Source organism: Hyperoodon ampullatus, assembly GCF_949752795.1.
Source record: "Hyperoodon ampullatus genome assembly, chromosome: 6".
Lineage (NCBI taxonomy): Eukaryota > Metazoa > Chordata > Mammalia > Artiodactyla > Ziphiidae > Hyperoodon > Hyperoodon ampullatus.
Window position 1 is genome coordinate 70,922,053 of NC_136919.1, and position 19,467 is coordinate 70,941,519.

The window sequence follows — 19,467 nt, forward strand, 5'->3', positions numbered from 1 at the left end:
TGGAGCCTATTTTTTTTCATCTGCTAGGAATCTGGCTGCTGCTGAGCCAACTCTCTAGAGAAAGCACGACCCAGTGGGTGAATGATGAAAGGTAAAGTTATGTGACATCAAATTCCTAGAATCTGTGATGATTATGTGTGAGAAATGCCACAGGAGAATTTCCAACATCCAGGAAGAGCTACTACTGGGACCTGAAACCCCTGCAGGTGAAAGCTGTTGCCCCTGCTGGTCCATAACTCCCACTGGTTGCCATCAGGCTGCTAACCAGCTGGAATGGCAATATGCACAACCAGCTCAAGAGCTCATTAGCTGTCTGCGCTCAGCTCCACCCTGCTGATGCAGATGGAAGTAATCTATCAAAGAATCTGAGGGAGAGTCAAAAGTACCACGAGACCAGCATTAATGCAGTCTTGGGATGAGTCCAGAGAGGGACTGGGTGGAGGAGGCAGAAGTTGGTAATGTAATGCTTCAACTCTAAGTAAGCTAAGTTTAGCTATTGCGACACTTGCTGATTCTGTTTCATATTTGATTACACTGAGGCAATGGTTACCTTTTGGCCTATGCAAAATTTTATAATTTTCCTGATTCTGCTTGACAGGAATATTTTTCCACACCTCCCACCTCTTTTTTTTAATTTAACATAAATCTTGTTATCCTCCATCAATAAACGTGCAGAAACCTTAAATACAATGTCAGAAAGCATTCCTAATTTGCCACAGGAGCTGAAGACAACACTGTCTGAAAGGCAGCCATCTTTGATGGAGGTACTACTTTCCGAACAAAAGGAAAAGGAAGCAATCAATATAATTAACTTATGTTGTGAAAAATGTTGTAACAACAAGGACAACAAAAACCTTTTCTTAAAATATGCACAATATAGAGTAATTATTGATTTCTCATTTACCTTCATGTATATTCTCAATGATGCGTTTACCAATGTCCAAATCAGTCACCACTGATTATTAGAATATGAGAAATCATTACTAGTGTTTACATTTTTCAAGTGTCCTGGAACAGTATTGTCTTCCCACATCATAATTTCTCTCAAAAATTAATCCTTTTCCTGCTAAAGAAGTCTTTGTCTTTTTTACTAATGGTGTCATTGCATCAATTACTTTTGTATCTTATTAACTTTATAATGATTTTAAAAGCTTTATTATTTAACTGACATAATAACTCATTTTATACACACCTAATACCAGGTACATACAAAAGTAATAAAAAAATTTAATTGATATTGTCAATATAGACTATGTGAACATTAAACCACAAACCTTGCAATTTTCTACTTGAGCCATAGCAGGTGTTTTTTTTTTTGTTTTTTGGGTTTTGTCTTGTTGAAATAATGTTTGAAAACAGTCAGATTCAACACCAGATACATATGGATTTTTGCACCCAAATGAACTCAAATGTTTTTCAAGTTACAGTACTTTCATGCTTCTAAGAGATTCAAGTAAATATTTTTAAGTGACATAAATGAACAGTCATATTGAGAACTGAAAAAATAAGTCAATGTTTTTTTTTAGAAAAGAACTAGATTGGTAAAAAAAAAATGCATTCAGGTTCACCATTTTAGAATTTACGGAACATTTACGTAAGCAAAATAAACTGTGAAATGATATGAACATTTGTTAGAATGGTAAACCAGCATGGTATCATCTAGTATTTAGTCAGTTTCTTTAACCTACATATCAATACATTGTTAGCTAGCTTTTGTAGAGAAAATGTACTTATATGGCTAATCATAACCAAACCTCTGAAGTTCATCATGTCCTCCCCAAGGCCACCTCCCAAAGAGTTCCTTCTCATTAGGGAAGCAGAGACCAACAGAATGTAACTCTTCAGGGAGAAAGTCAACATTTTCCAAGAGTTACACTTTCATCATGAAATCTCTATTGCTGATTTTAACACTTCCATTCATATCTTACTTATTCCCCAGCATATTGCTCATTGTCAATTCCAGAACTCCATTTGCTCTGAGGTCTGCTCCCCACCCCACTAGTTCTCACATCATACTTGAATAACACTGAAGTCTTTCACCATCAACTGCATGGAGCTTACATTCGGTAGGAGGAGACAGAAAATATGGAGAAGTAAAATATATAGTATGTCAGTCTTTAATGAATGGTATGAAGAAGTACAAAGGAGGGTGAGAATACAGAGAGTACAAAGAGAATGGGAGTATAAATTTGCTTGGTTCTGACATACATTGCTTGAGAGGTGTTTTTTGTTTGGTTTTGGCTTTTTTTTTGCTTTTAAAAAAATCTTCCTCTCAGTATAATGATAATTTTCCTTTCTCACAGGGTTTCCCAGATAAAGTTCTGCCTAGGACTCATGGCCACTATAGTTTGGACATGAATTGTTTATCAAAGTAGGTGATGAAATTGTGCTAATCAAATTACATCAATCTTTAAAAAAATCCGACTGCCAGTTAATGTAACAGCACTCATGGATGCCTCTGGGAAGCAGGGCAAGGCTGGACGAACAGAAAATGGAGAAAAAGGTATAGAGGTAGAAGGCAGAAAGGAGAAGGGGAAAAAAATAACATTTTAAAGGAAAGAGGTGAGAATAGCGTTGACAATTGCTGGAGCCTCTGAGGCTTTGGCATCCTGAAGTTGACTACTCCTGAGACGGCCCCTGACTGCCCCCTTGTGGCTGCTAGCACACCCTTCAGCGCCGACACACTAATAAAATAAAATTTCATTGAAAATGACAAGGCAACCTATACGGATTATGCTGCACTTCCCTGCCCCTTCCCTCTTAGTTTAGCGAAATGCTGATATTCTTACAAGACAAATCCTCTACAAGGCCCTGTCACACCATCAACTAAAATTGTAGCCAAGATAGACCTGAAGGGGGCACTCTCAGGCCCTGCCATGCATCATCAATTGCTCCACACATGAAGAGACAGTTGCCTACATATCCAAGAGGACGGCGCCTCTACTTATAATCCAGCAGGAAGAAAAAAAGCTTCTCTCCGGCCCGCATATCCCAGCCAATCGGAGACTAAGCAGTCCAGCCAAGGAGAAGACCCCATACTTTGGACTCCCAGCTTCCTCAGTGGACTCTTTGGTTATCACACCCCCTCCCACCTTCCCCCCCCCTTTTCTCTATAAAAGCAAGTTCTCTTCCTCGTTCTCTGGATTTGCATACGGCCTGTCATGGTTCACATGTTCTGAATTGCATTCCTCTGGCTATTCCTGAATAAGCTCACTTTTGCTGATAAAATAACCGGCTAGTACTAAACTTGACACTAATAATTTGGCAATGGACAATCCTCTATAGTCTATAAACAAAAAAAACTAGATTATCCCAAGTCCTCTCTTTGTTCTGGAGATTGCGGCTAAGGCCCATTTCTCCCTGCAGAACTGGTAGGAATTTCCTCAGAAAGCTTTGCAGCGGACTTTAAAACGTGCACACGTTTCGACATATTTGATTGCCAACTATGCGTCAGGCCCTGAGGTACAATGGGAAGCAAGAACAGACGCCGGCATTGCCTTCGTGAAACCCGGGGATTAGGGGAAGAAATTATCAAACAGGCGCACAAATAAATGTGAGGAAACCTACCTAGATAAACGCCATGAAGAAAATGAGAGGTTTCTCGAAGGAAGCGACGTCCCAACAGGTAAAAGAGACGGGAAACGCATTCCACTAGAGGGACGCGTTAACTACGGCCCCATATTTCATTTGATGAGTCTCCCTAGTGAGGATGGCAAGAAAAACTAATCAATCATTTTTAAAATTACAGGAAGCCACCTGGGACGACCTGAGAGCCCTGTGTAACGCGGGAAGTTTAGGCGCCCGCGCCGCTCACCTAGTCTTGAAGTTCTCGCGATGTCCGCACGCGAGAATCAGAAGGTCGCCAGGTGCGCACGCGCAGTCGTGGGGCAGACGGCAGTCAGGGCCCTTGGCGGACTTGTCTGTATCGGGGGTCCAGGGATGCTGCGGCTCCTCTGCTTGTGTGTCGGGCTCCTGCTAGTTCGGGTCTCCCGTGAGCTGAACGACATTAGTCGAGCCAGGAAATTGTGCGGCAGGCATCTACTGCAAGAAATAGTAAAACTCTGTGGCGGTGTTCACTAGAGCCACATTGAGGAGGAAAAGCCTTTCACACAGCTGCTTTCCCAGGCCTCGGAGAAGGTTGACACCTTCATCCCTGACCGGTTAGAAAGCTCCCAAACCACTTTCCCGGTCTGGAGGAGAGCGACAAACCCAGGTAAAAATCTAAACCAGAGGCATGTTTCTTCATCTTTGTACATTTCTTATTCCCGAATTTGCTCTGCCAGGCATGGAACTTCTGCAGGAAATGGAATTTGTGCCTAATACATATACAAAACCTCTATGAAGTTTTTGTTTTTGTTTTTTGTAACTTGGAGGAAAGAAGTGTACACATGTAAGTCAACACATTTGTATAAGAATAATGCTGTTTCCCTCGCTTTCCCTTTCTGCAGTGCCCTTGTCACCTGGCAAACTCTATTTTGTCCTTCAAAGCCTGATTTAGGTATCATTTTACCTGTGAACTCATCACTGACCATTTCATAGCTACTCACTCCATTCTCCATTCTACCGCAATATCTAACACATACTTCTTTTTTTTTTTTTTTTTTTTTTGCGGTACGTGGGCCTCTCACTGTTGTGGCCTCTCCCGTTGCGGAGCACAGGCTCTGGACGCGCAGGCTCAGCGGCCATGGATCACGGGCCTAGCTGCTCCGCAGCATGTGAGATCCTCCTGGACCGGGGCACGAGCCTGTGTCCCCTGCATCGGCAGGCGGACTCTCAACCACTGCGCCACCAGGGAAGCCCAAACACATAATTCTATTTAATTATTTATATTTAACTCTAATATTTAACTATCATCAGGACCTGCTACATAATTGGCCCGGCCTAGTGCAAATAAAAATGCAGGGCCCCTTGTTCGAAAAGCAGGAAAAACCGTTAAAGGTACTAAAATATAAAGCTTTTTACCTTTCTTGTGCGTATCTCCTCTGCTCAAACACATGGTCCTCTGTACCATCAGACTTCACATACAAGCCAAAAAATAAAATTATTGAGAATTTCAAGACTGGGACAACAGAGCATTAAACAAAATGCAGGGTCTTTCTAAGAACTAGGCTTGTGCTACTGGCAAGTCTCAATCTCTTAAGGCCAGCCCTGTATGCCATACCATATTATAGGGATTGCTCATGTATGTTTTTATCTGAAATGTCTAGCAGAGGGCTGAGCACAGGGTATGTGCTTAATATGTATTGAATTTATACTTAATGCTTTTTTTTTTTTTTTTTTTTTTTTTTCTGTACGTGGGCCTCTCACTGCTGTGGCCTCTCCCGTTGCGGAGCACAGGCTCCGGACACACACAGGCTCCGCGGCCATGGCTCGCGGGCCCAGCCGCTCCGCGGCATGCGGGATCTTCCGGGATCGGGGCACGAACCCGTGTCCCCTGCATCGGCAGGCGGACTCTCAACCACTGCGCCACCAGGGAAGCCCACTTAATGCTTTTAAGCAGTCTTTAGGAAGAATGTTTTTGTTTCAGATCCATTCTTCTGTTTTTACATTTTGTGACTAACACATTTTAGTTCCAATATGTTTGCCATTTTAAAAGAAAATGCACTTTATTTGTAGACTGTGGTCTATAGAGTGTAGTGTCATTGAAGTTATTGCCTTTTATAGTAATTCAGTTGATTCGATTTGGACAAGTTTTGCAAAAGTCAAGATTTCTGAAATTAAGGAAAGGAGTTAGATTATCGTGCCAAAAGAGAGACCCTAATGTAGATGACTGAAACAAACTAAAACATTGCCTAGCACATTATAAGCACTTATTCTTTTTTTTTTGTTTTGAGGTATAGTTGGTTTACAATATTAGTCTCAGGTGTATAACATGGTGAATCAAAATTTCTATAGATTATATTCCATTTAAAGTTATAAAGTATTAGCTATATTCTGATAAGCACTTATTCTTCTTTAATGAATGAATGAATAAATCTTATAAGATTATTGCTGCTAAGAGAATAAAACTGTTTTTATTGATGTGTATTTGATTTACAATGTGTTAGTTTCGGGTGTACAGCAAATTGACTCAGTTATATTTATATATAATATTAGTTTAGTTATTAGATTAGTTATATATGTATATTTGTATATATTCTTTTTCATATTTTTTTCCATTATAGGTTATTACAAGATATTGAATATAGTTCTCTGTGCTACACAGGAAGTCCTTTTTTAATTTACTTTATATATAGTAGTGTGTATCTGTTAGTCCCGTACTTCTAATTTGTCCCTTCCCCCTTTCCCCTTTAGTAACCATAAGTTTGTTTTCTATGTCTATTTCTGTTTGTAAATAAGTTCATTTGTATCATTTTTTAAGATTCCACATATAAGTGATAATCATGATATTTGTCTTTCTCTGTCTGACTTACTTCACTTAATATGATAATCTCTAGGTCCATCCATGTTGCTGCAAATGGCATTATTTCATTCTTTTTTATGGATGAGTAATATTCCATTGTGTGTGTTCCTTTGGCTTTTAAGTAAAAATAAAAGACACATTTTTCATTTTCACCAATAACTGTTGAACAATGTATTCACCATTTTGTCCCACTACCCTCTGCCATTTTCCAGGCAACTTCATAGTTCCATCTTCCCAAAACTTTATATCTTTTTGAGCAAAGAACTGTTCCAGGTGCCTTTTACAATCTTCCAGGGAATTGAAATTTTTTCCATTAAGAGAATTTTGTAAAGACCAAAATAAATGGAAATCTGAAGATGCAGTGTCTGGTTAATATGGCAGATGAATCAGAACTTCCCAGCCAAGCTGTAACAGTTTTTGCCTGGTCATCAGAGGAACATGTGGTCTTGCGTTATCCTGATGGAAGATTATGTGGTTTCTGTTGACTAATTCCAGACGCTTTTCGTTGAGTGCTGCTTTCAGTTGGTCTAATTGGGAGCAGTGCTTGTTGGAATTAATTGTTTGGTTTTCAGGAAGGAGCTCATAGTAGAGGATTCCCTTCTAGTCCCACAATATACACAACATCCCCTTCTTTGGCTGAAGACCGGCCTTTGGTGTGGTTGGTGGTGGTTCATTTCGCTTGCCCCATGATCTCTTCCATTCCACTTCATTGTACAGTGTCCACTTTTCATCGCCTGTCACAATTTGTTTTAAAAACGGAATGTTTTCATTACATTTCAGTAGAGAATCACATGTGGAAATATGGTCAAGAAGGTTTTTTGCTTAACTTATGTGGAACCCAAACATCAAAGTGATTAATATAACCAAGCTAGTGCAAATGATTTTCATTGCTTGATTTGGATATTTTGAGTATGTAGGCTATCTCCTGCATGGTATAACGTTGATTGTTCTCAATTAATGTCTCGATTTGATCGCTGTCAACTTCAACTGGTCTACCCGACTATGGATCATTGTCCAGTGAGCAACCTCCAGCACAAAACTTCGCAAATCACTTTTGACACAGTCGATCAGTCACAGCACCTTCTCCATACACTGCACAAATATTTCTTTTGCGTTTCAGTTGCATTTTTACCTTTCTTGAAATATTAATGAAGCATAATATACCGAAAATGTTGCTATTTTTCTTCCATCTTCAATATTAAGATGGCTACGCAAAAATTCACCAATTTTGATAAGGTTTTTTTTCTTTTTAGATTTTTTTTGGTGTGGACCATTTTTAAAGTCTTTATTGAATTTGTTACAATATTGCTTCTGTTTTATGTTTTCGTTTTTTGGCTGAGAGGCATGTGGGATCTTAACTCTCTGCCAGGGATTGAACCCAAACCCCTGCATTGGAAGGCGAAGTTTTAACCACCGGACCGCCAGGGAAACCCCTGATAAGTTTTTTTTTTTTTTTTTAATATGCTGATATGACAGCTGTCACAATACAACTAACAAAATTGTTTCGAATGAAGTTAAAGGCAACTAAACGCTACCAGAGCCATCTTATGGAAAAAAAAAAAAAAAAACAAATGAACATTTTGGCCAACCCAATAATTTTTAAAGGAACCTCCATACTGTTCTTCATAGTGGCTGTACCAATTTACATTCCCACCAACAGTGTAGGAGGGTTCCCTTTACTCCACACCCTCTCCAGCATTTATTATTTGTAGACTTTTTGATGATGGCCATTCTGACCAGTGTGAGGTAATACCTCATTGTAGTTTTGATTTGCATTTCTCTAATAACTAGCGATGTTGAGCACCTTTTCATGTTCCCAGTGACCATCTGCAGTCTTCTTTGGAGAAGTGTCTATTTAGTTCTTCTGCCCAGTTTTTGACTGGGTTGTTTGTTTTGTTTTATATTGAGCTATATGAGCTGTTTGTATATTTTGGAAATTAAGCCCTCGTTGGTCACATCATTTGCAAATATTTTCTCCCATTCTGTAGGTTGTCTTTTCATTTCGTTTATGGTTTCCTTTGCTGTGCAAAAGCTTATAAGTTTGATTAGGTCCCCTTTGCTCATTTTTGCTTTTATTTCTATTGCCTTGGGAGACTGACCTAAGAAAACATTGGTATGATTTATGTCAGAGAATGTTTTGCCTATGTTCTCTACTAGGAGTTATATGGTGTCATGTCTTATATTTAAGTCTTTAAGACATTTTGAGTTTATTTTTGTGTATGGTGTGAGGGAGTGTTCTACCCTCATTGATTTATGTGGGGCTGTCTAGCTTTCCCAGCACCACTTGCTGAAAAGACTCTCTTTTCTCCATTGTATATTCTTGTCTCTTTTGTTGAAGATTAATTGACCGTAGGTGTGTCAGTTTATTTCTGGGCTCTCTAGTCTGTTCAGTTGATCCTTATGTCTGTTTTTGTGCCAATATCACACTGTTTTGATGACTATAGGTTTGTAGTATTGTCTAAAGTCTGAGAGGGTTATGTCTCCAGCTTTGTTCTTTTTCCTTAGGATTGCTTTGGCAATTCTGGGTCTTTTGTAGGTCCATATTAATTTTAGGATTATTTGTTCTAGTTCTGTGAAAAATGTCATGGGTCATTTGACAGGGATCGCATTAAATCTGTAGATTTCTTCCAATCCAAGAGCATGGGATATCTTTCCATTTCTTTGAATCATCTTCAGTTTCCTTTATCAATGTTTTATAGTTCTCAGGGTATAAGTCTTTCTCTCCTTGGTCAGGTTTATTCCTAGGTATTTTTCTTTTTTTTGATGTGATTTTAAAAGGGATTTTTTTTTTTTACTATCTGTTTCTGATATCTCATTGTTAGTGTAAATAAATGCAACAGATTTCTGTATGTTAATCTTGTATCCTACTACCTTGCTAAATTTGTTTAGCAGTTCTAGTAGTTTTTGTGTGGAGTCTTTAGGGTTTTCTATATAGAGTATCATGCCATCTGCATATAAGGGGAATGAAAACTTTTAAAGACAGAAACAATAGAAAGCATCAGACTGAATCTTGATCATTTTCCACCATCAAAACCACCTACATATAAACTCACTTTATCCTGCTCTTACAAAGAAGGAACTGTTTCTCACCAGTCTCTAAATAGTACCTTAGTTCAGTTGATATTCATACTTTAATGTGTATATGAATCACCTGGGGAATACTGTTAATATACAGATTCTGATTCAGTAGGTCTGGGGTGGGACCTGAGAGTCTACATTTTTATAAGCTCCCAGGTGATGCTTATTCCGTTAGTTGGACACCGCTCTTTGAGTAACAAGGGACTAGTTCACTTCTCTATTTCTTCATTACTCTTTTCTCCCAGAAATGCAAGGTGGACCTACCCTTTCTACTTCATGTTCAGTGGGCATTTCTCTCACATCAAATACTGTGCTCTCATTACCTATACCCTAGTCAAAATTTTACCTTCAGTCATCCAAGCTTGAGTTTATTATTGAAAAAGAGTTTAGAATCCTTTTTCTCGACAAAGCCTACTCTGGAGGAGACTCTTTTTTCATTAATAAAAAGTCAACTTTAAAACTCAGAGCTGATTAATGACTCCTTTGTCTCAGGTATTATTCACAATCCCCTGAAGGAGAACATGTCATAATTCAATGAGGAGGGATCTGCAATGAAACAGGATTTGTAGGAAATGAAAATACATCTGATAATATTTCAGAGTTCTCATACCCATTAAACATGTTACTATGGGAACTATATAAAGGACAGTTTGATGAAGTGGCAATATCATGTGGCAATAAAACCATGGTTGTTTTAAGATATATGGAATAATGAAAAATGGATTTAAGTTGTCAATATGAATGTGTATTAAAATTTAAAGAATTCTTAATCTATAAGGAAAGACGACATGTAGTCCTATTAATTTCTAGTGACTAATTTAGAAGTTGTAGAGAAGTATGTGTTTCCAATATAGAATTCCAACATAGAATATATAAGTATGCAATTTCTTTTACATGTGAATGTTGCTGTAAAGTTGATTAATTTTTATTTAGCTTATATCAGCAGAATATATTTCTATATTAGATCAAGTCAGTTATCAACAGCTTTAATCTTCTGATGATCTATTTGAGTCTGACACAGGAAAAGATAGTTTGATACACTGATATTCAAAAATGCTTTTTTTCAGGACTACTCATGCATAACTTGAATTTGAGATGTGTGCTTCTTGTTAGTGGATCCTGAATGTATGGGCCATGTCTCATGCTTACCTCATAGTGTGGCACCATGAAGCTAATGTCATATTTCTAAATTCTGGCTGAGTATGGTGCTGCCTAACTCTTAGTGCCAGGTGAAATCATCAAAGTTTCATCACCAGTTTTTCATAATCCATAACCCCTATTCCAGTTAGATAGGCTGTATTCCCCCATTCTTGGTCTTCATTCATCTGCTCTTGTTTTTTGTTCATTTGCTTGTTTCTTTAGATATCATTATCACAACTGGCTATGCAGAGCCTCTCTATTTATATATTAATTCAACAAAATTTGTGTGCCTGTTGTATATTAGGTATTATTCATGCTGCTTGGGATATAAGAGTGAACAGTTTCACTCAGGAGGCAGTGAAGGTTCTTGCCTTCATGAAGCTTACAGAAGAGTGAAGATAGACAATAAACATAAATAAATTATATGGTATGTTAGAAGATGATTAGTCTCCACATACCTCCTTTCTTCATGCCCATTCTCCTCCTCCCATAGGCAGCCATTCCAATGTTTTATTATGTATTTTTGTTTGTATACATTTTATTGCAAATTGTGCATTATTTCCTGTGCATGTATTTTAAAAATATATCTAAATGGTATTTGAGATCTATATCTTATTATTGCTATGTGAACTTTTAGTCATTGCTTCAAACTGCTGCATAATATTCATACACATTCCTCACATTTTACTTATTCTTTCTCCTAGTGATGAACATCTAACCTATATAGCCTTCAACTCCCTGCCACTATAAATAACACTGCAGTGAGCATCATTGTATATGCCACCTTATGGATCTGTGTGGACATTTCTCTGGGATATATACCTAGGGGTAGAAATGATGTATCATAAAATATATGTATGCTTAATTTACTTGAGGTGCATTCAGATTGCTTTGCAGAATGGCTACACCAATTTATAGTTGCACCACTAGTACATGAGGATTCCTGTGTTCTTGTATCCGTGTCAAGAATTAACATTATACAGTTTTTAACTTTTGCCAGTGCCACAGGTGTGAAATAGTGTCTCATTTTTGTCTTAATTTGCTCTGAATTTGAGCACCTCTTCATATACATATTAGCCTCTTGGGTTCCTTTTTTCTGAAAATTTCCTGTTTATACATTTTGCTCACTTTTTGTTGGAATTGTCATCTTCCAGTTGATTTGTAAGAGTTATTCAAAATCTAGATACAATAATAATCATCTGTAGGTTTTAGATATTACAAATATGTTCTCCTATTCTGTCATCTGTCTACTGGTGTTTGACAGAAAGTCTTAATTTTTATACAATTAGACGATAAGTGTTTTGCCTTATTGTTCATACTTTCAAAAGTATGAATAAAACTTTCAAAAGTTTTAGAGGTTCCTTTTCTGTTCTTCTGTTAATTTTATAGTTTTACTGTTCTCATTAGGTCCTTAATTCTGGGGCCCATTTTTGGTTCTGTTCTGCTAGGGATACTATCTTAGTTTTCTCAGTGTCTTACTTTTCTCTACGTGAGGAGATAATTTTCTGAATACCATCTACTGAACAATCGGTTTTTTCCCATTGATTGTAGAGCCACTTTTATTGTTTATTAAGTTTGTCTGAGATTCTTATTTAATTGGTCTTTTTGTTTGACTTTGTATTATTACTACACTGTTTTAGTACTATGACTCTGTAGGATGTCATTTATCTTGGAGAGCAAGTCTCCAATGTTTATTTTTTTCCCTTAAGATTGACTGAACTAATCCTCTGCCTTTATCCTTACATATATATTTAAGAGTAAGCTTATTGAATTTATTTTATAAAAACCCATCTGGAATTTAAATTGGATGCATGGAATTACAGAGAATAATTTGAAGAGAATTGACATCTTTTTAACAAAAAGTCATCCCAGCCAAAAACATGGAATATCTTTGTATTCTGTCATTAGAATTTTAATGTTTTCTCTATAGAGACTTTCTGTATTGTTGGCTAAGTTAATGCTTAATACTTTAATTTTGTTGCTATTGTAAATACTTGTTAATTATATTTCTAGTTAGTGATCATTGGTTAGAGAAATGCAGTTGAGTTTTACAGGTTGATTTTAATCCAGTAATTATGTGGAACTATCTTAATAGTTTTTTGTCACTTACTTTCTAAACTTTATACCACTCTTCTTTTTTTTTTTCTTATAGCATTTGCAAGGAGTCGTTACAGGTTTTTGAGCAGAGGAGTGACACAATTGACATTTTAAAGGGATCACTTTCACCACTGTGTTGAGGATAGACTGTAGGGAGGCAAGAGTAGAAACAGAGAGACCTATTAGGAAGGTATTAGAGAGGATAGCATCTGGATAAGGATGGTAGCAGTGAGTGGAAGCAGTGAAAACTGTTATAATCTAGATATATTTGGGCAGATATGATGTAAGAGATGATAAAAAAGAAAAATCAGGAATTACTCCAATATGTTAAAAAAATATGTGATTTCAGAGTTTTTGCTTTGAACACCTGGAAGGATAGGGTTACTATCAACTGAAATAGGAAAGGCCTCAAGTGGAACAGGTTTGGAAAACAGTATTAGTAGTTCAGCTTTGGACATTTTGAGTTTGAAAAATTCAGGTGGAGTTTTAAACATGTTGAGTTTGAGACATCAGAGTGGAGGTGTTGAGTAGCAAGTAGGATATATGAATCTGGAGTTTGGAAGAAAAAATTTGCTTAAAGAAAGAAATTAAGGAGCCATAGGTATATAGATAATTTTTTAAGCCATAATACTGGATGAAATCATGAATAGAGTAAGTATAGATTGAAAAGAGTACCAAGGACTGAGCTCTGGGAGACATCAACATTAAAAAAACTGAAGAGGAAGTACTTGCAAAGGAGGTAGAAAGGGGCAAATAGTTAGGTGGGAAGGAGAGAAAATGTGGTATCCTGAAAACCAAGTGAAGAAAGCATATCAAGAAGGAGTGGTTTTTATTAGTTAAATGAGAGTTGGCTGTTGAATTTAGCAATATAGAGGTCGTTTGTGAGCTTGATGAGAGAAGTTTTGGTGGACTGATGGAATAAAAGCCTGTATAGAATGCGTTTCAGACAGAATAAGAGAAGAGAAATGAATTAATAAATACAGAAGGAGTTTTGCTACAGAGGAGAGAAAAAAAATTGGATGGTAAGCAGGGCCAAGAGAAGTGTTTCTTGTTTTTTGTTTGTTTTTTTTTTAAGTGGGAGAAATAGCACATTTGTTTGCTGATAGGAGTGGTTCGCTAGAAGTGAAAAAATAATGATGAAAGAAAGATAAAGAGAAGCACTACTGGAGTGATATCCCAGAGTGGGCAGGAGGAAGTAGATCTAGTCCATAAGTGGAGGAATTGGTTTTAGAGTGGATAATTCATCTATGAAAATACTTAGGAAGGCAGAATTATGGGTATGGATGTTAAGAGATGAGTAAAAAGATGGTGAAGGGAACAAATACAAGTTATCTTCTGATTCCTTCAATTTTCTTATAAAGTAGAAAGCAAAACCAGCTGAGAGTGAGGATGGGAGTCTATTAATATAGTAAATTGCATTGATAGATTTTGTGATCTTGCATTTCTGGAATAAACACTTTCTTAATATATTTGTAAAATACGTTCATGGATTCAGTTAACTAATACCTTATTTGGGACTTTCAAACAAACATTTGTAAGTGAAATAGGCTTATGGTTTAAAAAATGTTTTTAATTGAAGTATAGTTGGTGTACAATATTATATGTTACAGGTGTACAATTTTTATACTCCATTTATAGTTATAAAATATTGGCTATTATAAAATATTGGCTATATTACTGGTATTGTTCAATATATCCTTGTAGCTTATTTTATACATAATTGTTTTACCTCATAATCCCCCACCCCTATCTTACCTCTCCTCCCTTCCCTCTCCTCACTGGTAACCATTCATTTCTTCTCTATATCTGTGAGACTGCTTCTTTTTTGTTATATTCACTATTTGTTGTATTTTTTAGATTCCACATATAGTGATATCATACAGTATTTGTCTTTCTCTGTCTGACTTACTTCACTTAGCATAATACCCTCCAAGTCTATCGATGTTGCTGCAGATGGCAAAATCTCATTCTTTTTTATGGCTGAGTAATATTCCATTATATATACATACAAACATACATACATACATACATACATACATACATATCTCTCTCACATCTTTTTCTATCCATTTATATGTTGATGGACACTTAGATTGCTTCCATATCTTGGCAGTTGTAAATATGCTGCTACGAACATTGGGGTGCCTGTATCTTTTCGAATTAGTGTATTGTTTCTTTTGGATATATATATACCCAGAAGTGAAATTGCTGGGTCATATGGTAGTTCTAGTTTTAGTTTTCTGAGAAACCTCCAGACTGTTTTCTAGAGTGGCTGCACCAGTTTACATTCTCACCAACAGTACAAGGGTTCCCTTTTCCCCTCATCCTTGCCAACAATGGTTATTTATGTTAGTTTTGATGATAGCCATTCTGGTAGGTATGAGGTTATATCTCACTGTGGTTTTGATTTGACTCATTTCCTTGATGATTAGCGAGGTTGAGCATCTTTTCATGTTCCTGTTGGCCATCTGCATTTCCTCTCTGGAAAAATGTCTGTTCAGTTCTTCTGTACATTTTTTGATTGGGTTGTTTTGTTTTTCTGATGTTGATTTGCATGAACCGCAGTTGTATCTGTATTGTAGTCCTTTTTTTCCTAGTGTATTTTGTTCACTTTCATCTTTTTTTTTTTCTTGATTAGTCTGGCTAAAGTTCTATTTTATTAATCCTTTAAAAGAACCAACTTTTGGTTTTCTAAACCTTTATATTGTTTTGTTTCTATAATTCATTGATTTCTTTCCTTCTTATTTGGGTTATCTCTGTTGCTCTTTTTCAAGTTCATTGATTTGAATACTCATTTTTAACCTTTCTCGTTTCCTGATGAGTACAGCTTGCTTCCCTTTAAGTTCCCTCTCCAATTTGACATGTACTTTTCATTAACTAGTCCCTAGTTGTCTTCATTCATGAACAAATTTCCTTCTTATTGTCTGCCTTTTTTTTCCCTTTAAGTGACAGAACGTGGCACATCTCATCCAGGAAGGTTTTTCTTCAACCTGCATAGACAACCTAATTCACTTTTCCCTTCAGTGTACTCTGTTCTTCGTGACACACTTTAATTGATCACATAATTATCTGTCTTAGATGACATTATTTGCTACTTTAGAATAGATTAATATCTGTCCTAAAGTTTTACTATTCCACATTTCATCTTAGGCATTTACTAAATACAAAGTTATAGAGTATTCTAATAGGACTGTCACTGCAAGAGACAGAACTTCTCCTAAATACCCTCAAGAAAAAAGCGGAGGATAGTTATTATAAAAACAAGATCTGTAAATGGATCTGGAAAGGCCCTGGAAAGCCTAAGGAATCAAGTCAGTGCTAAAAACACCTTCTCTCTTTCTCTCTCTGGATCTTTTCTCCTCTAATATCTATGTTCCTTTATAACTTTAGCTTGTCATGATAAGCTTCATAGTATCCTTTCAGTTTTCGTTCTAACTCATCTTGTTCTCATTACTTCTTAGTTCTAATTTTAAAGAAAATGAAGGAAATCTGATTGAGCCAACTTATTTTTCACATGGCGTGGATTGCTGGCCACTGTAGTAGATTGGTTTGGGGTCAGGTGCCAACCTCCTGACTATTCATCTGTGGATATAAAGTGGAATCACTCTATGACTGCCTATGGGTGACTCTACAGCAGTGGCTAGAGGCAAATATATCTTCCAAAAGGGACTGTAGATGGGCAAGGGCAATGATGGAAATCCAACAAGCTGCCAATTAATTACCTTCTGGTGTTATTTTAATTTATTATCAGTAATATTGAGTAAGAGCAGTATAATAGAAATAATCAGTTCATTGAGCGTATCACCACTTCTCCATTTCTTTATATTTCAACAAAAACCAAAATGGCTTCTACTAACCACTTAGTTAAAAATGTGTGTAAAAGACAAATAACTCAATTAGAAATTGGCAAAGGATTTGAATAGACATTTCTACAAGGAGGATATATGATAAGCACATGAAAAATGCTCAACATCATTAGTTGCAAGGTCATTGCAAATCAAAACCACAATGGGATACCACTTCACATCCATTAGGATGGCTCTCATCAAAAAATGGAAAATATCAAATGTTGGTGAAGATGTGTAGCAGTTGGAAGCCTAGTGGTGGGATTGTAAAATGGTACAACCACTGTGGAAAATAGTTTGGCGGTTCCTAAAAAAGTTAAACAAATTTACCATATGATCCAGCAGTTCTACTCCTAGGTATGTATCCAAGAAAATTGAAAATGTGTTCACACAAAAACTTGTATGTGGGTGTTCAGAGCAGTGCTATTCATAATAGTCAAAAAGTAGAAACAGCCCAAATGTTCATCAACTGATAAACAGGTAAACAAAATGTGATATATCCATACAATGGAAAATTATTCAGCCATAAAAAGAATAAAGTATTGCTAGAGATGCTACAACATGGTTGAACCTTGAAAATATTATGCTCAGTGAAAGAAACCAGACACAGGTGGCCACATATGGTATGATTTAGGCAGATCCATAGAATAGAATGTAGATTAGTAGGTGCCAGGGGCTAGAGGAAGAGGGAAATGGGAGTGACTGCTAATGGGTGGGGGTTTCTTTTGTGGGTGATGGAAATGTTCTGGAATTAGGTAGTGGTGATGTTTGCACAACCTTGTGAATATATTAATTGTATACTTTAAAATGCTCAATTTTATGGCATATGAGTTATATCTCAAAAATATTTTTTGCATAAAAATGTGCAAACGTTTCTAGGCCTTTTTTATAGGAAAACAATACCTACAACTATTTTAGTTAAAAATATACATTGCTTTCAAATAACCATTTTACTAGTTAAAATGTGATTACTTGTGTTTTCAAAATTAGCTGACTCTAGTATTACAGCATTATAATTAAACTTTCAGCTAAAGGAAGATTTTAATAAAGTAGGATTTTTTCTTGTCTCTCAACAGTATCTACTTTTGCCTCTCAGGAAGAAGCATGAAACAATTTGAAGGTGCAGTCACTGCCTGAGCATCAGTACAAAAAGGCCAACTTGCCTTTTAAGACAAGAGATATTTTCCTCATCACAAGATATCAGTCCATATATTCATGAGATTGTAGAATTTCACAAGAAAAATACAAACAAAATTAAAACCTTAAGCAATTTGTTTTGGGGGAATCATCCCCAAAGAAAGTGCAGAGCATACTCAGAAAAATGTTGTCTGAAGGGATGTACAAAAGAAGAACTTATTATTGCATGCCTTCCATATATTGATTGTAAAAACTTAAAGAAGCATCAGCAGTTGTGACTGAGATATACTAACCATCATAGGAATTATACTAACTTAATAAAAAGCTTAATATATTTTACTTTTATTTTATTTTTTTGGTGATTGTCCTTGTAAGTTCTCTACTGTGAACAACACCTGAATGTACTTGCAAGCACTTGACAATATTTTATGGTGGTAATAGGAATCTTAGTATTTTCTTTGGTGCCCTATTTTTCATATATTTTTATATTTGAAGAAGATGTTACTGGACATGGCATGATCATTGTAGACATCTAAGAATTAACCTGTTTATTCTTGTCATTATGATTGAAACTCTCTTAAGCTACATTTAAATGGATTATGGAATGTTCTGCATTCCATGTGTATGATATACAGACTGGTGCCCATGACTATTACGCTCACTCCAGTATGCTAATACATCTGTCCTACCAATTTAAAACTAACCAACTACTACTCCTAGTAGGAGCTCTTATACTGTAATAGTAGGTACATTTAAAATTTTTTGTGTTTTATAATAGTAACCGGTCAGTCAGAAGTTTTTTCAGTTTCTATTGAGGACTTAGAGTTCAGTAACTTTCTTTAGGTTGTAATATCTCTCCAAGATCCTGTCTTTGCTTTGAAGGTACTGATATACTGATATAATGTGAAATTTTATTCTGCTTTGGTCAGAATAGAGGGCTGACCAGGTTAGCAGTGTCATTATCACCTGGGAACTTGTTAGAAATATAGTTCTAAGGTCCTCCCCCAGATCTACTGAATCAGAAACTCTGGGTATGGCGCTCAGTGGTCTGCATTTTTATAGGCCTTCTGGGTCATTCTGAAGTAGGTTAAAGGTTGAGAACCACTGGTAATAGAGTCACTATATGGATATTGTAGAAATTCTGCTATTTATGTGCTTTCATATCTCAACTCAATATAGATGTTATAACACTTAAGTTTTTGGTGTGTTTTTCCACTTTTTGTCCACATGTGAAAAATTTTTAATGCTACAAATTAGAGCAAAGTTTATACATAGAATCAAAAGTGAAATTCCTACTTTTCTGCCATTAATTAGGGGGTAAGTATCATTTGAAATCTTTTTCTAGTTTCTTTCCCAAATATGTACTGTAATGTTCTTTTCAATTAAATTTTTAAATTCCTATTTGGCTCTGTTATTTCTTAGGACAAAGGTTCTTTTCCACATATCTATATCTATATAATATACACTTACAATGCATTAATATGTTTGAATTTTTTTTTACCAGTTCCAAGGTACAGTCTACATTCAGTTATCTTTTTAAATATAGGAAACCACCCGTTTTGATACAAAATGACAGATTATATCATGGCTGAGTGGTGGAGTAAGTCTGCTAGGTGTGTGATGACAATGTTGCATTGAGAGTTGCCTATTGAACCAGTTTGAAGAAGTATGGGTCTGTATTCGTTGTTTAAGAATAAAAATGCAGTTTATTAGCTTACTAATATGTAGACATCAAAAGTCTAAATTAGAAAATTTTTTATCTGCATA

The 19,467-nt window shown here is 36.2% G+C and overlaps 2 protein-coding genes across 2 annotated transcripts in view; both read left to right on the forward strand.

The window, feature by feature from the left end:
- LOC307054833 (prorelaxin-like) overlaps positions 1 to 3,726 on the forward strand; it is a gene marked incomplete at both ends in the record, with an annotated part of 30,456 nt that extends 26,730 nt beyond the window's left edge. The window contains one exon of the mRNA XM_079706713.1: positions 3,520 to 3,726. Coding sequence (XP_079562839.1) covers positions 3,520 to 3,726 — 207 coding nt within the window. The remainder of the gene's footprint in view (positions 1 to 3,519) is intronic.
- A 213-nt stretch (positions 3,727 to 3,939) lies between these two features.
- Positions 3,940 to 17,978, forward strand: INSL6 (insulin like 6; the record flags this gene model as incomplete). The annotated part of the gene is given in 5 exon segments (XM_079706714.1): positions 3,940 to 4,077; positions 4,081 to 4,213; positions 17,640 to 17,668; positions 17,672 to 17,743; positions 17,745 to 17,978. Coding segments are annotated over 5 exon segments (606 nt in total).
- Positions 17,979 to 19,467: the final 1,489 nt, after the last annotated feature.